Source organism: Rhagoletis zephyria, unplaced genomic scaffold (assembly GCF_001687245.7).
Source record: "Rhagoletis zephyria isolate East Lansing unplaced genomic scaffold, Rhagoletis_zephyria_1.1 Rzeph_scaffold_00011, whole genome shotgun sequence".
Classification (NCBI taxonomy): domain Eukaryota; kingdom Metazoa; phylum Arthropoda; class Insecta; order Diptera; family Tephritidae; genus Rhagoletis; species Rhagoletis zephyria.
In genome coordinates this window covers 5,441-29,451 of record NW_016157095.1, presented here as the reverse complement: position 1 = coordinate 29,451, position 24,011 = coordinate 5,441, and the positions used below count along the sequence as shown (strand labels likewise).

At 35.0% G+C, this 24,011-nt stretch overlaps 1 protein-coding gene across 10 annotated transcripts; it reads right to left on the bottom strand.

Annotated features, from left to right (window-relative positions):
- Asap (ArfGAP domain of ASAP) lies at positions 1-24,011 on the bottom strand. 10 transcript variants are annotated; one of them, XM_017609865.1, is made up of 16 exons: positions 23,113-24,011; positions 22,560-23,001; positions 7,972-8,044; positions 7,739-7,884; positions 7,368-7,622; positions 7,118-7,203; positions 6,488-6,930; positions 6,160-6,319; positions 5,817-6,092; positions 5,238-5,721; positions 5,046-5,165; positions 4,614-4,983; positions 4,037-4,546; positions 3,646-3,725; positions 1,002-1,271; positions 1-917 (listed from the first exon to the last, which is right to left on the bottom strand). In XM_017609865.1, the coding sequence occupies exons 2-16, from the start codon at positions 22,689-22,691 to the stop codon at positions 720-722; spliced, it is 3,603 nt and encodes a 1,200-aa protein (XP_017465354.1). In that variant the 5' UTR covers positions 22,692-23,001; positions 23,113-24,011; the 3' UTR covers positions 1-719. The 10 variants fall into 10 exon arrangements, with proteins under 10 accessions (XP_017465354.1, XP_017465366.1, XP_017465359.1 ...); XM_017609877.1 differs by having other exon boundaries at positions 22,560-22,816; XM_017609870.1 differs by having other exon boundaries at positions 22,560-23,396; positions 23,677-24,011.

Below are 24,011 nucleotides of genomic sequence, written 5' to 3'. Positions count from 1 at the left end.
ATTTAACATATCTAAAAATTAAAAAACTGCATAACTATTGGAAGGGGGAAGAGTTCAATTTCGCAGGCCTGTATTGTTTAATTGTAAAATATTCATGAATTTATTAAATTTAAGATCGTTAAAAACGGAGATATCATTGTTATAGTTATGTATGTACATACCTGAAACCACAGATCTTTATCCACCATTTTCTGCTCTTTATATTCCCAGTTGAATATGCTGCTATGCTTGAACATCATTTAACTCAGCAATATTTAATGGTACACATACATAAATAGTCGTAAAAATAATTATGTTATAAAACAATGTACACCTGCTTTCGTTAATGAAGTTACAGTGTGCTATTTAGTCAGACTATCTGAACTGATCACAACTCTATCTCCAGTGTGCATAAACCTATGAGTATGTATATAGATAGTATTTTCTTTCCTTTTAATTCGCATATCACCAGGACAATAGCGTATAAAGCAAGTGGTAGCAGGATTTTTTTTTTTTTTATCAAGTAACAAACCAGTATTTATGTTTTCGTTTTTGTTCATTTTACATCTAAAAGAGTATATAATACGTTTTCGCCTGTGCGTCAATATTGTTAAGGTTTACTGCAATCCTATTCTCTTTACTTCACTTGTACACTGAGTAAGTCGTTGGGATAATGCACAGCATTCCTTCACGATATTTTATTCACCGTCATTATTGCATTAGCACTTTTGATCATTCGTCTAATCAGGTAGCATATGTACAAAGCTGACTGGGAACATGCCATGTCTCGTGGGATCGCCCTCAATTACGCCTTCCATCCAATTTTCATCATCGGTGCGTTCATTAAGCACTATTAATATTTCACCTTCTTTGAATTCTAACTCATCATCATTATCCGCAGCGCAATCGTATAAGGCGCGACAACGACGATGTCCATTCTGTTGGATGGGGCAGAGGAAAAATTATTAAAAGTATATAAAATTAAACTCCTTTTAAATTGTAAGTCTCTGATATACACGTACATAGTTGTATTTTCCACCCCCAACACCACCACCGCCACTGCTACTGGTGCCACTTTTCAGTTGATTGTCTGGCGAAGAACTGATGCGATCATTGTCACTTGACGATAGATTTGAGTCGGCGGAGTTATCCAAACCGCCACCGCTACTACCGCTACCACCCCGAGCGTGTCCATCACCTCCACCGTTTCCGCCGCCTCGTCCCCCCGAGGAATCCATCTCGGTTGCATGCCAGGGTTCATAATCACTATAGTTCATAGATTGATTGATAAGCTGCGGAAGAATTCAGAATATTTTGTTAGAAATATGTATTTTATTTGTGTTCTTAAATGTATTTTAATATTTAGTAGTACTTTGAACAAAATATTTAGTATTTTTAAAACAGCAAGTCTTGATACATCTGCATTAAACAATTATAAAACCAAAGCAAAACCTGAGAACGAAATGAATTTATAAATTTACTCTTTTAATCGAGTATCTGCAGCTTGTAATTTATTAGAATGGCAAGTTTGAGCGAAAAATTTTATGATTTTATTGTTAATATGCACTTGAGATGGCCTTAAGAAAGCGCTTTTGAGAAGACGATTTGTTGTCTAAAACGTATACAAAATTATTATACTGAAACGGAAACAGAACAAAACGACAGACAAAAAGGTTAAAAAACATATTGTGCACTGTTTACCGTCTCTTCACTTGGTTGGGACAATCTCACTAAATTTGTTATCTTGCGCTGTAAATTATAAATTTAAATTTAGTTCACTATTATTACAAGACAATTGATAAAGTTATAATTCATTGATATTAAATTTAAACGATAAGTGAGCTGTTAGATGTTATGAGCGAAATACGATGAAATTTTAGCTGATCAATGAGTCGAAGGCTCGCCGGTGTTTTTGATATCGTCACATTATTTTGAGGCCTAAGCTATTGAAACGACTGCGCATTAGACCAGACGCAGAGAGGGTTCCGTAGAAAAGTCACCGGTGTATGAATAAGCACGGCGGTCGGATTGAGTTGCACACAGAAAGAAAAGTTCTATAAACAGCTTGACCGAGACGCAATTATCTATTTTCAAGTATACATATCTACATATGTACCCGTAGTTGGTATGATTGCCGTACTGAGTGCCATACTTGCATAGGAGCGTTGAGCTTGCGCTTGCTAACTTGTGTTTTTTTTTATAACGGGGATGTGTTGTTGGCCGCTGTAGCCAAAGGGTTATACACAACTTTCTACAAGGAACGCGATGAATTGCCAAATGAAAAGTGAAATGTCATAACTAGACACTGGTAAATCACCTGAAATCTAGAAATCAAAGACGCCAAAAATAAGATTCCTCAAAGCCTAATAACTAGGGCTAGGAATCTCGTGCACTAAAAAAATTAAAAATATGCGCATATAATATTCACTCAAAATTAAAAAATATGCACTATAAACAAGTAAAATATGCAATTAAAAATGTTTTCGTAATATATGCAATTAAAAATATTTTCGTAATATTTTGTTGTCGATACAAGAATAAATAACACATGTATTTCATTTATTCAGATACACACACACAAATAAGAAATGTATTTTAATAAGAAAATAATGAAAACAATTAATTTCAAAACAAGATACATTTTTATATATAACATTAGTTAATAATCCAGCAGACAGTTACAATCTTGTATAAATAGAAACATTGACAGTTTAATACAGAGGTTCAGATGAATATTGGAAAAAATTACAGGTATTTTTTTTGTCAAAAGATTTCGCCCTAAATCTAAATTGTAGTACATAAAAAAAAGCAAAAATATGCAAAAATCACATGGATTTATTGTAAAATATGCTAAAATATGCAAGAACAGGTATTTTTGGCAAATATGCAAAACCATGCATTTATTGTAAAACATGCAAAGGAAATTTCATGATTCGCAAAGATACTTAGCCATTTCCCTTTGAAGATGCCCAGTAAAAACATGCATTTGCAAGAGATTCCGGGCCCTACTAATAACCGAAAATTAGATGTTTAGAATCACTAAAACGTTTCACAAAAGTATCCGAAAACAACATGAAGACTGTTTGTAGAATACCAATCAGCCGGGCTCACATTTTCAACTAATGTTGCGTTTTACGATTTTAAACAAAATTATACAATTTTTTTCACAGTTTTCACAGAAACCGATTTGGAAACTATACCATTCCCGAATTTTGAAGCATCTAAAATTTGCATTCTATAAAAAATCGAAAATTTTTTAAAATTTAGAAAATGAGAGCATGTCTTACCGAGGTTTTTATTTCATAAAAAAAAAATACGTAAGGTTTCGTAAAACTGAAGTGGAGTTATAAATTTTATACCTGTGACTTAAAAAAAAATCGTTTCTGATATTCGAATCGATACACGATAGCTTTTTGCAGGAATGAATCCGATTTCGCTGCAGCCAAAGGTTACCAGGCCAATGACGGTGGTTCCTGCAATACCAGGGGCAACCCGGCTACAGACTATCACCTCAGCACACCTCCAAGCATCAGCCGTTTTGGAGGAAAGCGCTGCTATAACAAATTTCAACTAACGGATCCTTAACCCATTTATGTTTTCAGATAATAACTTTATAGTTATTTAAAATGATACCTTCTTTGCATAGCACTATGATTCTCTTCTTACCTTCCTCGGTGGCGCTACCGGTCCTCCGTCATCCATTGAACATATACTCTCATTTGATTGTCCATTGGAAATTTCTCGTTCTGTGAGAAAAAAGTTGAAAGATGTATGTATGTATGTATGTATGTATGTATGTATGTATTGTATAAATCGTCGATGTCTTTTCAAAACCGCCTAAATCGCCGTTGTGGCACAAATGACATTTGGTAACCCTGAACTCTAGGCATCGATATTTATGAATAAAAATCGTAAAATCATTATTAAAACAAGAGATTTGTACAATAAAAGCTAGATAAAATACCGCCCATCCTGTAAACTTTGAGTGCAATTGGTCGATGGGCGGTTTTTCAAAGACATCGACAAAATACATTTCGCATATAGGCGTTTCACATACCTTGTGGTGGTCCTGGTGGTGGAATTTTTGGCCGTGTCAATGCCGATTTGTCCACATGCTTTAATGTTGGAATTTCACCCGCTGGCGGAAGCACCAATTTCGCGCCGGCCAAATGGAAATTACGATTAACGGATTCACCACTTGGTGAACGTTTATGCCCAAACGTGGTCATAACCGGCAACACATTACCAGTGCTCCCGCCACTGGGATCTTGTGACACCACTTGCGTCTTATCGTAGCGATCGTAAAAACTATGCATGGTGCCATGACTACCGCTAATCCTCGGGCTGCCATCCATTGAACGCAAGTGCGGCAAAGTTCCATACACTACGTCCATCGACTGATTTTTGTGATTTAAATTTCGTAAATCGCTGCTATCGAAATTTTGCGAATGACGCGGCGGATGAGGCAACGTACCGTACATGGAATTAGTAGTGGTTGTGATAACAGATGAAACCACACCTGGCGGGGGAGCAGGCGCAGTACGCTTTTTTAAAGAATTCATATTTGCTATAGCGAAGAAATGAAATAAATTTTACAATCGTAATCACACCACCATCGTATGTGTTCCTCTTGCCTGTGGATGTTGACTTACGTGCACCTGGTATGTGCACCAGCTCGCTATTTACAATGCTTCTTGAGACGCGTCCACTTTGGCTTGAAGCCGAACTAGGACTGGAACCACCACCGCCAGCGTTATTACCACCGCGACCACCGGTATCAACAGTGCCGCCACCGCTTAAATAATGGCCCATTGAGACATGTTGCTTGGGCGACGTGCCCGCTGATTGTGGGTACGTGGCTACACCGGACGGCAATGTGAACTGCCTACTGGGGCAATTGGCAATCGGACTAGAACTGCTTTGTATAGAATCACATGTTGAGGAACGAGAACGCAGCACCGGCGAGTCACCGCCAGCAAAGCTAGGTGGACGTGAACGCGACTTCTGCGTATATTGGAAGAGCATAAAAGAAGGGAATATATTTAATTTAACTTAGCTATAAGTACCCGCTCATCGATCACTGTATCATCATCAGAGAAATCCGTGGATCCATCCTCATTTGGCAAATTCCAATCAGTATTAATGTGATCGAAAGCGCTCTTTTCACGTCGCATGGCACATTCAATCTACAAAACAACAAAAAGGTAGAAGATAATTAATATACTCAGTCATAATTTACATTACACTTGATAACTCACCAGCTCTTTACAGGCGTTATGACCCATTTCTTTGGCAATATCCAGTGGTGTTTTGTTTTGTGAATTACGCATTTCATAATCGGCACCAGAACGCAATAATAATTTAATGCACTCCCGCCGATCATGCAATGCACATAAATGAAGCGCGGTATTCTTGCCGATCGCATCGATAATACTTGGCGGATTTGTGGCCTTATTTAGACCCTTTGGTGGCATATTCTGAATAAGAAAATCAACAATGTGCAACGTGGAGCCCATCATTTCACGCAGTACGGCCAGATGCAATGCCGTTTCGCCCGCATCCGACGAGGGAAGACAACAAGTGAGATCAGCGCCTTCGGCCCACACTTGCAACAACTGACTCATATCTGCGTTAACAATAGCTTGTTCGAGATCACAACGCAATTCATTGTCGTCCGCACAGGTGCGCATCACATAACGTTTCGAAACATATTTCGCACGTATGAAATCATATCGCTCTTCCCTGTGAAAAAAAAAATAAATAATTAAATGAGTATGCGAAATGAAACAGTAATAAAATAAATGAAAAAGCCTAATAGCTTGATAGCATCTACTCACATTGTACTGTCTGGTGTGAGTTTACCCTTGCCTAATGTTGCCTCCATAATTTCATTGAGTGTACTATTACCCATGGCGCGTGCAATCAGCAGATTTGCGGTGGTCAAATTGTCTAATGTGAGGCTTTGTATGCGCGAATGATGAACGCCCAGGTCACGATGCACACCCGAGCATTGTATGCAGACGAGTATGCCGAAATTGAGACTGATCCAGGTGACATCATTGCGTGAACCACAATCGCAGCACTGATCATTGCCGGGTAGCATTTGGACGTATCTAAAAATATTGATGCATATAATGAACAAACATCTACACAAAAGGGCATACGAAAAATAAATACTACCGTATAACAGTCTTTTGAAGTTCCACTAAACTCGGACTCATTTGCGGATTCGCATGCTGGAATGCCTTAGCTAAAGCCTTCTCCTTGCAGTTTACCAAAACAGCCATCCAAGCTTTCTGGTCTGCCTCGTCTTCAGCTTGAAAGTGGTACGGACGATTGTCTGGTAAATAATTTAAAGAAATCCTAAGTACATGCGTGTTTGAGGAACCAAATTCGTATAAAAAAAGTATAAGTAGTAGTATGAATAAAGCAGTGCCATCAAAATGCGTATGTAAGAGTACTCTATTATATAGAGACAACCACTTTTTGCCTTCATTCAATAACTTACAACTGATTAGATCAAAGCCGCGCTTGTCATCTGGTACTGGCTTGATTTGACATGTCAACAAATTGACACGTGTTGGCGGTTTCGATTCATCCGCATGGCAGATGTCCAGAAAACCATCTGCTGTTACCCGACAACGCCTCTTCTGCCAGACGCGACGTACTTTGCCTTCACTCTTCTTCAACAGATGACCCGAACGTGTCACACCATGATGTTTGTCGCCTTGCAGTTGATGCAATGAGTAGCCACCAGCATTCGCAGCACCCTTCTCGGATGGCACATTCTCCGCGCGCTCGAAATCTGGCGTGCTGCGCAAAAGTGTTCGCAAATCGAGCAAACTGCGACGATCCTCATCTTGCTTTTGCTTGATCTGCTGCAATTTCTCGCTTAAATCACAAATGTACGTGCCAAAGTGTTCGATTGTTTGTAGGCCATCCTTGAAGTAACTGCGGCAGAACGTGTTTTTATTGAACAATAGAAACGTAAGAAAAGGCAATTGCAATCAATTGTAGAAATAATTTAAAAATTAATATGCTAAGCACAGGCGCATGCGCGCTACACACTATGTATGTACATATGTATTTACATACTTATTGCATATTTGGCAGCAAACAAAAATTACAATTGTCTTACTTATTTAGCGCGTGATAATACTCGATGAAATGCTGCAGCAGCTCGATACCAGTTTTTGTTTTAATTTCCTTATATTTCAGCAAATACTGCAAGGTGCCCGGCACAAAGGCGATGCGGGTAGATGCAATAAAAAATGAAGCATCCAAAACGAAATGAGATAAAAACACACACAAACAATTAGAATCGTAAATTTTAAATAAACAAACAACAACCACACGCGCGAACACACATCCACACTCCATATACTCACCTCACACGTCTGTAGCTGATAAAGTCGACGCTCCTTTTCCATTTCATCTGCTACGACAGCTGCATCGATTTCGGTGCGTACCATACCTGCCTCTTTGGCTTGTGCCTTCTTTTCCTTTTCGATTTTTATAAATTTCGCTTCGTAATCCTTGGCAGCCTTGTCGAAAGGTCGTTTCATGTCACCCTTCACACCGCGCAATTCGCTTTTCAGCATTGAATCCACCGGAAACATGATGATGTTGTTGATGTTTTGCATCTGCGCAAATATAAAAAAAACGCGAAAACAGTGAAAAGGTATTACAAATTTTTAAAACACATTTGTACATTACGTATGTATGTATATTTGCATATGTATGTAGTAGTAAAACCTACCAGCGTCTTCATTAAAGCGCTGAGCTCTTTTGTGACGACGGAAAACTTGAGAAAAGCGGCACCGATATCCGGCTCATCTTGGTCAATTACCTTGCCGCCAAGACGCTCCAATGCGCGCACCAGAAACATTTCATTGTCCACATGTGCTGCATCGGATTTAAGGAATTTTAATGTGTCAATATTTTGTTGCATTAAAGGACATGCTGGTAAAAAAAAATGTAAATAATACTTACTGTTTCCGGAATTGTGTATCGCTTTCACTGCCTTTTTCAGCTTTGTGAGCCCTTCACGATCGAATTCGAGACGCTGAAAAAAATTAGTGACATTTTTATGTGAAAGGACGACTTTATTGATAATTCAAGGCGTTAAGTTAAAATTGTGTTATAGCAAGTCAGTTGTCTTTAAAATTGGCTGCGAAAAAAAATATTTAACTTGCACTCATTAAACTTTCATGTATACCAGCTATGTTTGTAGTCTGAATAACGTAAAAGTGAAAATAAATTGACCTACATACACTGAGAAAAGAGTGTAGTTAGAGCAGCTGAATATCTTTCTCTCAACACGTGATTTGGTTATAGTTACACGGTTTGGCTACAGTTACCAAATCTTGACAAATGTATTTATAGGTTTTTTTTCATGCAAAGTGTCGACAAATGTAAGCGTTTGTGTACTTTCCTCGAATCTTCCAACACACTGAGAAAATACTTGAGTTATGTCTACTAAATATGGTTAAAGCTACCAAATCTTGTATTGACATAAATAAATTTAGCTGTGTAAGAGTTAGTCAACCGTGTATATCACTTCCAAAAATTGCGTAAACAAGTACTAACAAATACGAGGTGGCGCAAAATGAATCAGCTTTCTTCATAATCACTTCTTTCTTTGAGGCTACTTGGAAGTTGCGGGTTTCAGTATGCCAACAAGCCTCAGACGATCGCAGCCCTTAAGTGGAATATTGGACAGGAAAGCGAACAGTTATCACCGGAAATGTAGCGGAAGGTCATGGAAAATGCGATAAAACGGACCCAAATGTGTATCATCAATACTGGCGTCAGCCTCTTGACGGATAACCTAATTTCCACTTAGCAGAAAAAATTGGGGACAAAAATTTACATGTGATGCCCTCGACTTTAGTAGTATCGATTTTGGGTAATAAACGAAAAAAAAAAATTAATTTTTTGAGTCTCCATAGAGGAATCTGGCCTTTGACCCCTTTGCGACACGCCTTAACCGACTTCAATTGGCACCAAAATTTATACATATGTGATATCTTCGACTACGGTAGTATCGATTTTGAGTATTAGATGAAAAAAAAAAATCTATTTTAATTTTTTGAGTCTCTATAGAGGAATCTGTAGCTTGCACCCTGTGCGACGTGCCTAAACCGTCTCTAATCGGGACTAAAATTTATGTGTGATATCTTTGGCCGTAGTATTGCCGATTAAAGGGGTGGGACCGAAAAAAATCGTTTATTTGATTTTTTTTTAGGACCACCCTAATGTACATATAACGCAACTTATTTTTCTTATCGATTCCACTAATTGTGGCAAAAATGTGTAAGAAATGCACCCACAAATGGCCAAAAGTTTAAGGCAGATTTTTTTAGCTAAAAAATTGAATATGAAAATAACGGTTACAAAATTAACGAAAAAATTAAAACCAAAAAAAAAACTATTTTTCTGGATCAAAAAATAAATAAAAATCATAAAATAACCGTTAAATTTAATAGTAAAATAGATATTCGATTTTAACGGTTAAATTATTTTTACTATAAAGATCATAACCGTTACGGTCTATGATCAAGAAAACACACACCAGTTGATGCAATGAATTTTAATCCGCCATACTTTGTTTATTTACATACATACATATAGCGTTGTAAAGCAAATACATACAGCTCATCGTTCCATCGTCTGCGGTATTCGCCGTCGACAACACGTAATTCTCTATCGAACATTAAAAACTCTGCAATTTCTATGCGTTTTATTTTCAAATCATCATGTTTAATACAAATAATAATATTATTATTTTGATACGACACTCAAGTTTGTGCAATTAATAAGGAATGCCACATCTCTATACGCACGTCATTCCATTTTCTAGCTGTTTCCACTGATTGTTGTTGCATTCAATATGCTAAATTTCATTGCATTCCATTGCATTTACATTTGTTTTTGCATTTCTTTTTTATATACAATTTGCATATTTTAAATAGACAATTGTATCAAACCACATGCAGTCAAACGATCGACCCGACGAGCCTGCAACCGTTTCGAAAGCGACACAAGGTCGTCTCAGTTATTAAACTTAATAACCCATTTATTTGCGCATATGGAAAATCAAAAAAGAATAAACAAAAATTGAATTTGTGGCTCGCCCGTTTCATTGCTCACATGTGCATCTAAAGATACATATGTATGTATGCATGTGCATTTGTGCATACATACTTACGGTGACCATATTTATGACAGCCGAATACGGGACGAAAAATTATTTTGCCAATTTTTTCCACAAAAGCTAGAGGATTTTAAAACCCTGAAGTGAAGTTGCATCTTTATATGGCTTATATTTTTCGATCTTTTGTGAAAGCAGCACATAAATATGCAGTTGTAACATCACTTATTTGTAGAATATTTTTCCATAAGTTTGTACTTTGTGCTCGGGATTTTTAAAAACATTCCTAGGCAGGAAACATTTTGAAAATATCCGACTACTTTGGAAGCACGAGTGGCATTTAGTGGATTTTTTTCAGACTCGGATTTCGACCAAGTACAATGCAAAGAATAACAGAATAATAACGGAGCGAGCTGAATTGAAAAGGATTCCAAATGATTCCACTTCCCTTCCATCTTTAAGAACTTCTTTACTTCTACAACATTCTCATGGTAGCGTTCTTATTTGGAGTTTCTCAAGTTGAAGATACATACATACAATACAATTAGCAAAACTTTTTTGCCGTAGTTTCACCTAATGAATATATTCTTCCTTCACAAAATTTGAAAATTGCCTCCACATCACAGCACACTGGACAGCAAGATGTGTGCATTTTCCTGTTGGTTTTGGAATACGTAAACAAAGCTTGAAATTTTAGAGAAAAATTTAAAGAAAAATGATAATTTAAAGACGAGGTACTCGGCAAAAGTAAGATCAGTTGCTCTACTGCTGCTACCTGTTCAATATGCTTTGCTCCACACAATATATTCAACGTGAAATCCGTTGAATAAAAACCTTTAAAAACCCTAAATACTTGTGAAATTTCTTTTAGGAATTCGAACAAAAATTATTAACGTCTAATTTCGATTCATACTCACAAATACCCAGTTTTTCTACTTAAAATTATAACTTCAGATACCATCTACATACAGTGCCGGACAAAAGTATTGGCACAGAGAATTTTTCGCAATGTCTGCAAAGTTTTTTATTCTAATTTATTTTAGATAATTTTTTATAAAAATATGGTTCGTCCTACACCAAAAAACATAAAAACAAAATCTCTAACTTTGTGTAAAACTCAGGAAAATTCAATAAAATTGCATACTAATTTGCAACTTTCTATTCAGATTTAAAAAAAGAATCTAAATATGCAGTTTTATAGCCCATCTGATTTTATCATAACAAAATGCAAGCTTGAAGTTACTAAAAAATCGCGTTGATTTTTGGCAATTTTTTTCACTCAGGTTCTTCCATACAAAATATGTTCGACAATTATTTATTGTATGGAGAAAATGAGCAACACCTTCTACTAAAAAAATTGCCAAAACTGAACGCGATTTTTTGGACACTTTAAACTTGCACTTTGTTATACTAAAATTGAATGGGCTATAAAACTGCATACTTAGAATTTTTCTGAAAAATCTGAATAGAAAGTTTCAAATTAGTATGCAAATTTATTGAATTTTCCTGAGTTTTGCACAAGGTTTAGAGTTTTTGTTTTTAGGTTTTTTGGTGAAGTACGAACTATATTTTTATTAAAAAATATTGAAAACAAATTAGAATAAAAAATGTTGCATATATTGCGAAAGGATCTCTGCGCCAATACTTTTGTCCGGTCCTGTACGTGTTCTTCGCTTCGAAACACAAGCGTCCAGATTTAACAATAAGAACTGGTTCATAGGCATGCCATTTTTTTAAGCTGGTCAGGCGCCAAACTACCGAATACGAGACATTAAAAGAAATACAGAACATTGGGTCACGTATGAAATAAATAAACTACCAGGACAACTGACAAAAAAAGAGGACTGTCCCGTATAATACAGGACGGATGGTCACCGTATGCATACTGTATGTATTGAGTTAGTGTAAATATATACACACATACATATGTACGTATGTTTGTATGCACAACAAATTCCTCGATGATATTCTCGTGTTATTAATATCAGCAGAAGTCATAAATAACAAATTATTTAAGTGAAATACGAAATCAGCAAAGTTAATCGAATCAAAAAGGAAGAGAGCACTTCTCAACCAAGCTGCTTACGTTTGCTACAAATGTTTGTATGTGCAGCTATCTTAAAAAAATTAGTAGTGACGCTGGATAATTCCCATGAAACAAGAAACTCAAGTGTTACACAAACACGATGTATATGGAAAGGTTCAAAAAGTAAGTTCTAAATATTTCCAGAATATTTAAAGTTTCATATATTAAAAATATTGGTTTGTTTATACACTAGGGCTTAAACAAAACAATAGTGCTAAATTGGGCTGTTCAAAATAATATGTTTTGGACTATTTTTTGTATATTTGTGTCTGATATATTGTATTAAATATTTGTCTGTTTAATTTGTTTCTGTTCAATTTTGATGTTTCAGAGGGCCACTAAGGTCCCGAAAGCATAATACGGTATTTAATGCCAATTCGCTTTCCGAATTGGTGTTACTTTCCTGTTTGTTATATCCTATCTTAAATCATTTTATCAGAACTCTTCAAGTTGTAAAGCAGAACATTCAAAAAATAGCTTTTACCATTCTGCGTCGTCGAACTATTCGTCGAATTATTCTTTTGAACACAACTGTATCTATATGCATATTTCTTTTTAACCCACTTCCAAAAAGGAGGAGCTTATCAGTTCGTCGGAATATTTTTTTTATATTTTTTTATTTTTTTTTTTATGTATGTTACCGCATAACTTTGGACAACGTCAACCGTCGATAGTTCTTTTTGCATCGGAAAGGTAGTGTCTCAGAGGTGGTCCCATACTAATCTGGTTAAGATCCGATCAGTGGATCATGAGATATATATGTATATATATGTGTATGTATGTTAACTGCCTGCGTACATTTTAGTCACATAAGTAGAAATTTTGTTTAAGGAAGTAGGATAGATGAACAGACACCTTGTGGTTGAACTAACGCCACTTTTTTTTCTTACACCTCACAATTCAACTTATATAATTCCCATCTAGCATTTTTTTTCATGTCGTGTCTTTTCAGACCATGCTGGGCGTAGGCTATTTTGATAGTTATTTGACACCGCTGCCATTTGTCGTTTAAGCTTAAGAGTACATAACGCAATTGGATCTCTCCAATGAGAAATTCCGCCGAAATAGCACACCAGGTCCTCCTCTGCATTTTATCCGTCCATTCGATTCTACTTTTTTTGGGTTTAAAGGAATGACGTTCCAGAACTCTTGAGGGTCCCTAACGCCAGGCTGGACCATTCGATCCGTAGGCGCCCTTAATTATGTTTGTCCACCCATGGGTGTAGGGTGCACGCGATTTATTAAATCCAGTGTAATTGTTATATACTATACATTGTATGTATTTGTACAAAATTTTTTGTATTGTTCATTAAAAAACCGCATAAAAATATATATACAAATTAGTGCCGCATTTTTCATATTTCCTTAGATAATTTTTCAAATTGAGACTAACTAAAAAGAAAGCTCCTCAAATGCCTACAAGTAAAAACATAAGCTTAGAGTTTTAAGGAAAAGTAAGCGGCCTGTATAAGTATCTAATGCAAATACATTGCATATACATATGTACATACATACATACATACATATATATGTACTTAAGGATCTCCAAAGTTCACATTCATTTCCTGAAGCAATCATTTTTTTGTTAAAACTCGTTAAATTAACAAAGAATGCGATATGGGTTGGGTATTGAACTTTACATTTTGTTACAGAATTTGTTGGTCAGTGACCAATCAGCAGTTGAAATAACACTTCCCCAACGGCGCACAGTGTGCTTTTTGAACACTCCATGCGAAATAATCGTAGCGCTTTCGACAGAAGCAACATTTTGATATGAAACAAAATGGGTTTGAAATCTAATGTAATTCCCTTTAACTGAAAAATATTGCGATTGAGCTACAATTACTCCTTGACCCCAAAAAAATTGGTCAAAAATAGTGTTCTTCGAAAAAAACATGCAAAATCCGCCGGATTTATGCCAAAACAAATTTTTTTCGTGTTTTATTATATTAATATTTAGACAACAACATGTATGTGCAGCGCTATTCAAGATCTTTAATTTGAGCCATGGTAGAAGTTTTTAGGCTCTCTGAAATTAGAAAAAAAAATTGCAAACATGTCGAAGGAAATTTCGAAGTTTAACTTCAGAATCGTTATAAGGGTCTTGAATAGCGCTAAAACGCACTTGTTGTGCGACTGATATAAAATTGTGTGAAGGGTGCATAGCTCAAAGTCTATATTAGTATAACAAAACATGCAAAAAATGTTTTTTTTGAATAAATCCAGTGGACTTGCATGTTTTTTTTCGAAGAACATTATTTTTGAGCAATTTTTGGAGGTCAAGGAGTAATTGTAGCTCAATCGTAATATTTTTCCGTGAAAGAGAATTACATAAGCGTTTAAACCCATTTTGTTTCATGTCGCTTCTGTCGAAAGCGCTACGATTACTCCGCATGGAGTGTTCAAAAAGCACACTATGCGCCATGGTGAAGTTTATTTTAACTGAAGATTGGTCACTGACCAACAAATTCTGTAACAAAATGTAAAGTTCAATACCCAACCCATATCGCACATCGGAAGCGCTACGATTAATTCGCATGGAGTGTTTATAGAGCACACTGTGCGGAATACACGCTTTTAAGAATGTATGTACATTGGAATATATATGCAGATACCGGTACATGTACTATATGTAACTTGAAACATATGTACATGCATATGTCTGCACATAAGGTTGTTCAATTTTTGTTTTTAGTCACCACCAAAATCGAACAATAAATACTTATCGATAATAAGGGGACCCGTGCCCTCGAGGCTTTAACATTTTCCATATACATACATACATATCGTCGATGTTTTTGCAGAACCGCCCATCGACCAGTTGCAAAACCGCCTAAATCGCCGTTGTGGCAAAAATGAGATTTGGTAACCCTGAACTCCAGGCATCGAGATTTATGCATAAAAATCGTTATTAAAACAACAGATTTGTAAAATAATACCTAGAGAAAATACCGACTATCAAGGCAATGCCTTCAAAGAATAAACCGTTTTTTCGCTCTCCTGTAAAATAAAAATTTGTTGATCGAATAAAAGTATTAACTTTCAGAAATCTTATAATAAAATTATAATGCATACTTAATTATACCATTTTATTAACTACTTTTTCATAACCGATAACACAGGCCAACAAGGGCAGAAGCAGAAACACTAACATACATTACCCAAGGATTGTAGTTCGCTGAATCCGAATCTGCCCTGTGGAATTGCCCTATAACGTCAGGTTTTTGAGTTAAACCAACCTAACAGTGAAAAAACAGTGTTTTTTGTTTACTTATTTGAGGTTGTGTAGCATCGCAAATAAATTTTTCCACAGAAACCTAGTCAAAGCAGCTTAAAAAACAAATCTTCCCCTTTCGAATGCCGTTGAGTTCCCCCAAACATCCTTTTCTTTCAAGGAGATATCTGATTTGGAAATTTTAATATTTATGAATTACTGTACATTCGAAAATCCTTTTGAATAATACATCTTCCACAAAACGCGACATTTCGGCGGAAAAAAATATTGGTACCCGGTGGCACGATTGGCAGCCAAAAAATTCCAAAACGTTTATTTTCCTGTGTATTTTTGGACCACCCTAATGCAAATATGCAATTATGTAGTATATACATATGTATGCATGTATGTATGTATACAAATATGAATATTTGCACAGTTCTACGTACGTACATATGTATACATGTACATACTTTTATTGTAGTATTTCTCTACCGTTTTGTTGTCGCATAATAAAAACATTCCAATTCTATGTCTCACATTGGATTTTTTGATTAGCGTGATTGCATGAAAAAAATTAATCTTAGGAACGCAAAAATAAAACGACTGTTTTAATAACGTTGTTATATTTACTTTAGCAGATTCTGAAAAAAATAATAAAATAAAATTGACGGGAGAAAATCCATGCGGCAGTGGAATCTTATGTATGTTACAAAAATCAAATAAAAACCTTTTTAATAAACCACATTTCAACAAATCTTCTAAAAAGTAAAAAATATTTTCCACAGAATTTGTCTTGATACGTTTTGATATCAAAATCTTAGCTAAGGTAAGCACATAACACATAACATAAAGCACATAATTGCGGGGTAGTACGTAATTCCATTGAATCTGATTTTTTCATTTAAATAAGGAATTGGTAGAACGTTTAATCACATAAAAAATACCAGCATCAACATTAGTTTTTAAAAGCTATTACTGTCGGCCGCCGTGGTGTAGTGGTAAGCAGTGCGCGCTTCCACTCCGCAAGGCCTGGGTTCAAGCCCTGGTCAAAGCAACATCGCAAAAAAATAGAAAAAGGTTTTTTCTTAACAGCTTTCGTCCCTAGGCAGGCAATGGCAAACCTCCGAGTGTATTTCTGCCATGAAAAACAGCTTCTCATAAAAATACAATCGCCGTTCGGAGTCGGCGTAAAACTGTAGGTCCCTCCGCTTTGTGTGACAAAATCAAAGGCGCACGCCACAAATCGGAGGAGAAGCTCAGCCAAACACTAACATATGTGTAAGCGCCAATCTATTATTATTATTATTAATAATGTCTATTTTGACTGTACTTATGGATTATATTTATATAATATCAGGCAGTCAATAAGTGGTATTTCGGAGAATTACATGATGTGTAAGGAGATGTCCTGAGTGAAGTCTTAACGACTGTAGTGTATATTCTTAAGGCTGTTAAAATTTAGCGATAAGTATTCTACTCACTATGATCATATTTTAGTATTCATTAAATATCTGTTAACTAGTGAACCCGCATGGCGTCAAAACGCCAACATACAATTAAATTTTTTAAACAGGTGAAACCCTATTCAAAAACCTCTAAAAATATTCCAAATGATTAATCTAAACCATTTCTCAGTGATGAGAGGTTTCGCATGGTGACGGTTTTCATTTCATCAAATTTCAAATCTCCTTGTAACTTCAAAAAATAAAACCTGTGCACATCTATGTAGAATCCCAATTCTTTAATTTGACTTGTCATTTTGGAAATTCGAAATAACGGTGCAGATGTGATGACCTTCAAAAAAAAAAAATAGATGGCAACTCTAATTAAAAATATTATCTGCCTATAGTTTTCTTAAAACTCTTTCGTTTGACACTAATATTTCGATATTTCATATATGTATCTTTCGTATAAGTAAAACAAATTCGACTTTTCAAACAGGTGGCAACCCCTTTAAAAGTATTTTCAATCTTTCGCCTGGCATTGTTATACAATATATATTTCAAGTAACTGATGAATTAAGTTGAATTAAATTTTTTTAAGCATATGGCAACTCTCCTAAATACAGTTTAGAAATAATTTATTTTCGGTGTTCTGACGCCAGCTGACGACGTCTTCCACTAGGCACCGAAACTACCACGTTTTCTTGCAGTTTTCTAAGTTCATCAGAAGATGGAGACTTTTGAACTTGTATAAATACTTACGTACAATAAATATTATAGCGACTTTTGAAAGTGTATATATACATACAGTAAGTTATATAGCGACTTTTGTTAGAGTAGCTAACATTTTATGCTATTTTTTTTTCAGAATATATAAGGATTTTGCACTGTGTTGTTAGTGGACATAAAACTTGTTCAAATACTGGTACGTTAACCACCAAAAACTAAAAATCGAAAAAATTTTACATAGAGCACTTTGCAGAGTTTAATTAAATAACTCGAAACTTCAACGAAAATTTGTTGAATTGTTTTTTAAATTGCATAAATTTTTAAGGCAGTGTCACTCGATTGGTACATTTGTACAGATTTGTACATTTTTATGTTGAATAATTTTAACAAATTAATATTCGTGATCGGGATAAAAAAAAAATATTTTGGGTGTTCACCCAAATTCACAGTATTTTTCTTTTAATCAAAATATGTTGAAATAAAAGTTAAACTAAAAAAAATTTTGCCATTTTTTTCCTTAAATATTTTCGTCTGACATTGTTATAAATATTTCAAGTAAAGGCGCTGGCCCAATGCAGGCTTGCTTTGCACGCCTTGCTTACTTTAATTTGCTTTGATTTACTTCAAAAACTCGTTTGGCCAAATGGCGGCTTGGAACGCTGTCAAAGCAACCAGCTGTGTAGTTGAAAAGTCAAGGTCTGTTTCCTTACACTAAGAATAATTTTGCGATCAAATTCCAGAAAATTAAAAAAAATAATACAAAACAATCTTTTCAGATTTATTTTTAAATGAATGTGAATTAATTTTTGCATTTCAAAGGAATGATAATAATTATACATACATATATAACTATATGTACATTTATTAGAAACAAAAAACTCAAAAAAATCGATTTTTCAAGAGACGACTTACCAGTAGTTTGACATAATAAATATCGCTAGCTTTGTGTGAAAAGTTAATAAGTGTGCATTTTATGAAGCCTCAAATTTTGGCATAGAAAGTAAGAGAAATTGAGGACTAAGGTAGATACTTGTTTTATTTTTTCTCGTTTATATTCAATATGCAATATGGCCAAAATAATACGAATTTTTTTAACAGAGATCGAATCCTTCTGATTTGTATGGAGTTTTGCTTTGCTTTAAACACGCAAAATGTTGTATTCAGAGTTCCTGTAAAATTTGTAAAATTGGACTTAGCAACTTTTCACTTTAAGCCAGCGACATGTTAAATATAAATATGGAAACTTAGATTACTTTTTATTACACTTTGAATTACTAATATTATACATATATTTTTTTAAATTAAGTAAAACAATTTTTGTATCTACATAAAAGTCTGCAGCAGTTTGTTTGAATTGATTTAGAACGGGAACATATCTTTTTGTCAAAAGCCTACGAAACGCTTTCAAATAAAACATTTGCCTATTTGAAACTTTGAGGCGCTTAAAGCAAGTGAAGCAAAGCTGCCATTTGGCCACCCTTCATACGTTTTAGTATATTCCAAATAACTTTTGACAGTTTTCAAAGCTAAGCAAGCAAAGCAAGCCTGCATTGGGCCAGCAGCGCCTTAACTGATGAATTAAGCGGAAATTTATTTTTTAAACACGTGGCGACCCTCCTAAATATAATTCTTAAGTAAATGATTTTAAACCCATTTCCATTGATAACCATCGGTTAGTAATTCATTTAACTTATTAAATAATTTTAGTTTAGCCCTTTATACTGGGGCAACCCTCAAACACATAAAAAATGTTTTAAATTGTCAAACTAAGTTGGGGTATTCACAACGGTGTCGTACTGTGGTATGTCGTAAACTTTAAAAATTATTATTCAAATTATTGTTGCTTTTCCACAATAAATTTTCATTAATAACGGCCTCAAGCTCAATAAAAATTGTTGAATATAATTGTTGTAAGGCCATGAAATAACAAAAACGAATAACTGAAGGACGAGCACACCTAAAAGTTAAACATTCTAATAATAGAAATATGGTACATGTTCTTTATTCCGTGCTACACCAAGCATTTACGTAAAAACAGTATGAAGAGACGTGCGTATTTGCGGCGCAACACTTTACACCAGAATCTCTTTGAATACGGTTCAGATATTATTAAAAAAAAGCTTATTTTTGCAAGTAATTTAAAATTTGTGTTCCACTCGCTGATTATTACATTCAACGAATAAAATTTTATTTTACATCGAAAATGGCAAGAAATCGCTACACAAAAGAAGATTTGACCGCAGCAGACAAGTCGGATTCACTAAACTAGCGCGACAAAATGTAAAAATCAAAGCCATGCGAATAGCGTCAAAATGTCATGGCTTACTTCTTGATACAATAGATAATTGTACTAACTTTTGTTTTTTGATCTCTTTCACTAATAAATGAATAGTAGGTACCAGGTTGACCGAGCTTTGGTCAAGTGCATATATTTTTGGAAGTTTTTAAGGTTTAGGTATCGAACACGGGTTAATTAGATAGCTGTTAAAAAGAATATTAAAAAAAAAATTTACTTTTGATATCTTATGAAAAAAAGAAATTTCTTACTTTAAAAATTTGGTGGCAACCCTATTTGGAAATACATATATTGAGCGTGCACAAAAAATGCTTATTTAAATTAGCAAAATACATTTAAGTACTAAAAGCACATGCAAACTTCAACGCAAATATTTTCTGACTAATGTTCACAAAATACTTTTCATTTTATACCCACATTGCGTTGGTTTAGTTAAATCGAAAATAAGTGGCAACCTTTCTCCAATATCCTAAGGGATAACAATTAATATAGGTATATGCAAATCATTGCTAAGATCCTTATTTTAGTATTCATGAATAGTAGATCACGTCAAAATATAAAAAATAAAAAAATCGGGCAATGCGAGCTGAATGAATATCCTCTCTCTAGGACAATTGTAAGAGGTGCCGCGTTTTCTCTTAGGAGTTACACGTAAGACAATGAGTTATTTGAGGTCAATAAATTTCTCTAGGATCATTTGAAAACGCCCGAAACTATAAGAATTCAAGGATTACATGCCATTTAAGTATTATGCATTCATCATGTATCTACAGATTCAGAAAAATCATAACAAAGCTTCAGAAACTATTGCAGTTAATACACCTTGAACATTAAAATACTTCTTAATGTTCACCGGCCGGCATCGAAAATAGCAAATACAAACAACATCGCCAATTACGAATTCCACAAATGTTCACGCTTTCGTTTTTAGACACCACCTGCTATTGATGTGTTAACATATTGATGTTCTATAATTAACTGATGTTTAGTCAAATTTAAAGTCATTTAAAACTACAGACAGACACTTGTGGAAAAGCAGCAAGGCCAAACCATGCATCAGTGATGGAAAAGTAGATACAATCATACTACATACATATGTTCAGCATCTTTTTAATTTGAAGGAACATTCAGTGCAAGCACATCATTTTAGCTCAGGACTTGCGAACCAAAGGCGATTTTCATACGTCTGGGAATGCTCTCTACTGAGTTTTCTATGATTTCGCTTGGAATATTGCCCCATTATAATTTTACTCGCCTCCAAAACTCTTCAATGCTAGTCGGAGCTCGCTTGTGCTATGCTAATCCTCTCTTGAACACAGCGCTCAATTTTTCGATGGCGTTGAGGTGTAGGATTTGTGCTGGCCACTGCATTACGTGAAAATTTTGCTTAAGCACCCGACTGTATCGAATATTTTCAGAATCTTTTCGACCTCTGTCCTTTTCTACAAAGTCCGGCAAATTGGTTTGCAGAATATCCAGATAGATTTCCTTGTTCATTATCCCCTTAATATTAAATAACGGTACCAAATACCATCAACTAAAACATTCACGTCCAAGTTAGCACTACACTATTTGAAACTGGAAAAGTTAACTATGGCATTAATTGTAGTGCTTTTGTTGTGTAAAGAAAAAATTTGTAGCTCTCATTTAAAAAAAAAAATGGTATGTAGTGCTAACTTGACACAGTACACTTAGGGCCGGTTACTCAATGTCTGGTTATCACTAATCGGCGGTTAAACATCGTTATCGAAACCGTGCTATATGCATGGAGTCGTAGACGTCGATAACGATGTTTAACCGCAGATTAGTGTTAACCAGACATTGAGTAACCGGCCCTTAGTCGATAGAATTGAGATATTGAAAATGTTATAACGGCATTAATTGTAGCTTTTTTGTTGTAGATTTGTAGTTGTATGGTGGCAAGTTAGCACTACATACCATATTTTTTTAAAAATGAGAGCTACAAATATTTTCTTTCCACTACAAATTTAAAACAAGAACTCTACAATTAATGCCATAGTTAACTTTTCCAATTTCGAAAAGTGTAGGGCTAACTTGACAGACGTCAATCTATGCACCGTGTAATAGGGGTACTATTGCCTTCAGCTAAAAAAAAANAGTTGTATGGTGGCAAGTTAGCACTACATACCATATTTTTTTAAAAATGAGAGCTACAAATATTTTCTTTCCACTACAAATTTAAAACAAGAACTCTACAATTAATGCCATAGTTAACTTTTCCAATTTCGAAAAGTGTAGGGCTAACTTGACAGACGTCAATCTATGCACCGTGTAATAGGGGTACTATTGCCTTCAGCTAAAAAAAAATTATTAAGTGAAATCGTTGGAGAAATTCAAGGCGCCTTGGAGAAATTTATCAAAAATGTGTAACGAGTTTCCATACAAATTTTTACAGTTAATTTGCGAAGTTTACACAATTATAAGTTTATGCCGTCTATAATGCATTTATAAACTTTGATGAATACCCTCTATATACCCCATCTACCTATAACTATGTATATAAATATATTTATTTCTTTTTTTAGCTCCCAAACCGTCTAAATACCTAAGAAAGCGAGAATTTTGGGACTTCAGTGTATGTACTATATACGTAGGTATGTGCGTACCTAAGAACATACCATGCTTTAATCACTTACCTCTTCTAATATAGCAATGGTTTGACGACAATCTGGCATTCTTGATGCAAATGTCGATGTTGTTGGAGAATTATAATCATCGCGAGTCTCCTCCACAAACTCTGCGATTCCAATCAATGCAGCTGGTGGCATTTTGTATATACTACAGCTTTTTGAAGAAAAATTTTATGGTTTACACTCAAGGTATGCAAGTTTTAGCAATTGTTGCTGTAGGAAATCGTTCTACATACACACGCGACAGTCTCCGAAATGTGGCACTACGTAAAATACGAAAAGTTTATGTATGTACAAATATGTTTGTAAGTGGAGCACACTGCTGCGCAGCAGCTGCTTCAAAAGGATGAAACGAATTCGACAACACCAACTGTGACGCCGCAAAGGAAAAAGGTATCTGCCAACAATAGCGAGCTCATACAATTTCTGTCAGCTCGAGAAAATGCAACTAGAAAAAAAGTTAAGGAACTGTTTGAATTTCAATCAGACGCAATTTATTCAGCTTTTTTACTCTAGTATCTTTAATAGCATTTAAAGCATAAACTTTTACTATATCTACCATTCGAGTACTCGAGTTTCACGATATGTAATTCACAATTCCCTCTTCTAGTTTAAGGACACGTGTGTAGACAATTTATTAAATTATTACATTTTAAGAAATCCATACTATTTCACACAGGCTATTGCTGTTCTCATTAAAAATTAAGATAGATTGTCTGCTTCAGGCAGAAAGTGGATAGTAATAGGACTACATCACAACACTTGTATCGTTTTTATAACTTCAATTAGCATTTCAAAACTTTGTATTTTAATCATCCTTTGCAGCCAACTGTTTGACGTATACTATGGAATAGAGAAAATCGAAGCGCGTCGCAGTAGTTAACACCCATTTTCACTCGTTCTCCCTTTTCCTAAAGCGTTTATATGCACATTTGTATGTATATATTTACATGCATATGGATTTCTACGTATCCTTTCATAAGCATAAGGAATAAGGGAGTACTATTCAAAGGATGTAAGTCCAATTATTGGCAATAGTCTGCCACTGCCACTTCAACCTTCAAAAAAGGGAACAAATTTTCGCTTTCTCAATTTTCAATTATTTCACATATGAATTTTTTACTCTTTGTTTTGCTGTTTGGCTTTTTTCCATCTGCTTTTGCAGACGTCGACAAACAAAATCGTATTTGTGCACTTTTCTCCGTCTCCTTTGGCACGACGACGGTATCTTTCAGCAACACCGACGCAAGCAATTTCATTTGCACATGCACTGCAGAATTTTATACACTACTCGACAAACATATTGGAAAATTCATATTTTATTAATTTCTTAATATTATTTTTATAACAGACCCGCTCATGCATTTTATTAGCAATTCATAAAATTCTTCAACCACTTTCAGACCGGACGCGACGACAGCGACAGAATGAATTTTTGACACAAAATCGAGTGAACGA

Bases quoted from the DNA above. Each gene is read 5' to 3' on its own strand.
- Asap (XM_017609865.1), bottom strand. From the start codon at position 22,691: ATGCCACCAGCTGCATTGATTGGAATCGCAGAGTTTGTGGAGGAGACT. The intron at 6,320-6,487 runs GTAAGTTATTGA...ATTATTTACCAG, and splicing joins CGGCTTTGATCTAATCAGTT to ACAATCGTCCGTACCACTTT. The intron at 918-1,001 runs GTACGTGTATAT...CCCATCCAACAG, and splicing joins GGGGTGGAAAATACAACTAT to AATGGACATCGTCGTTGTCG.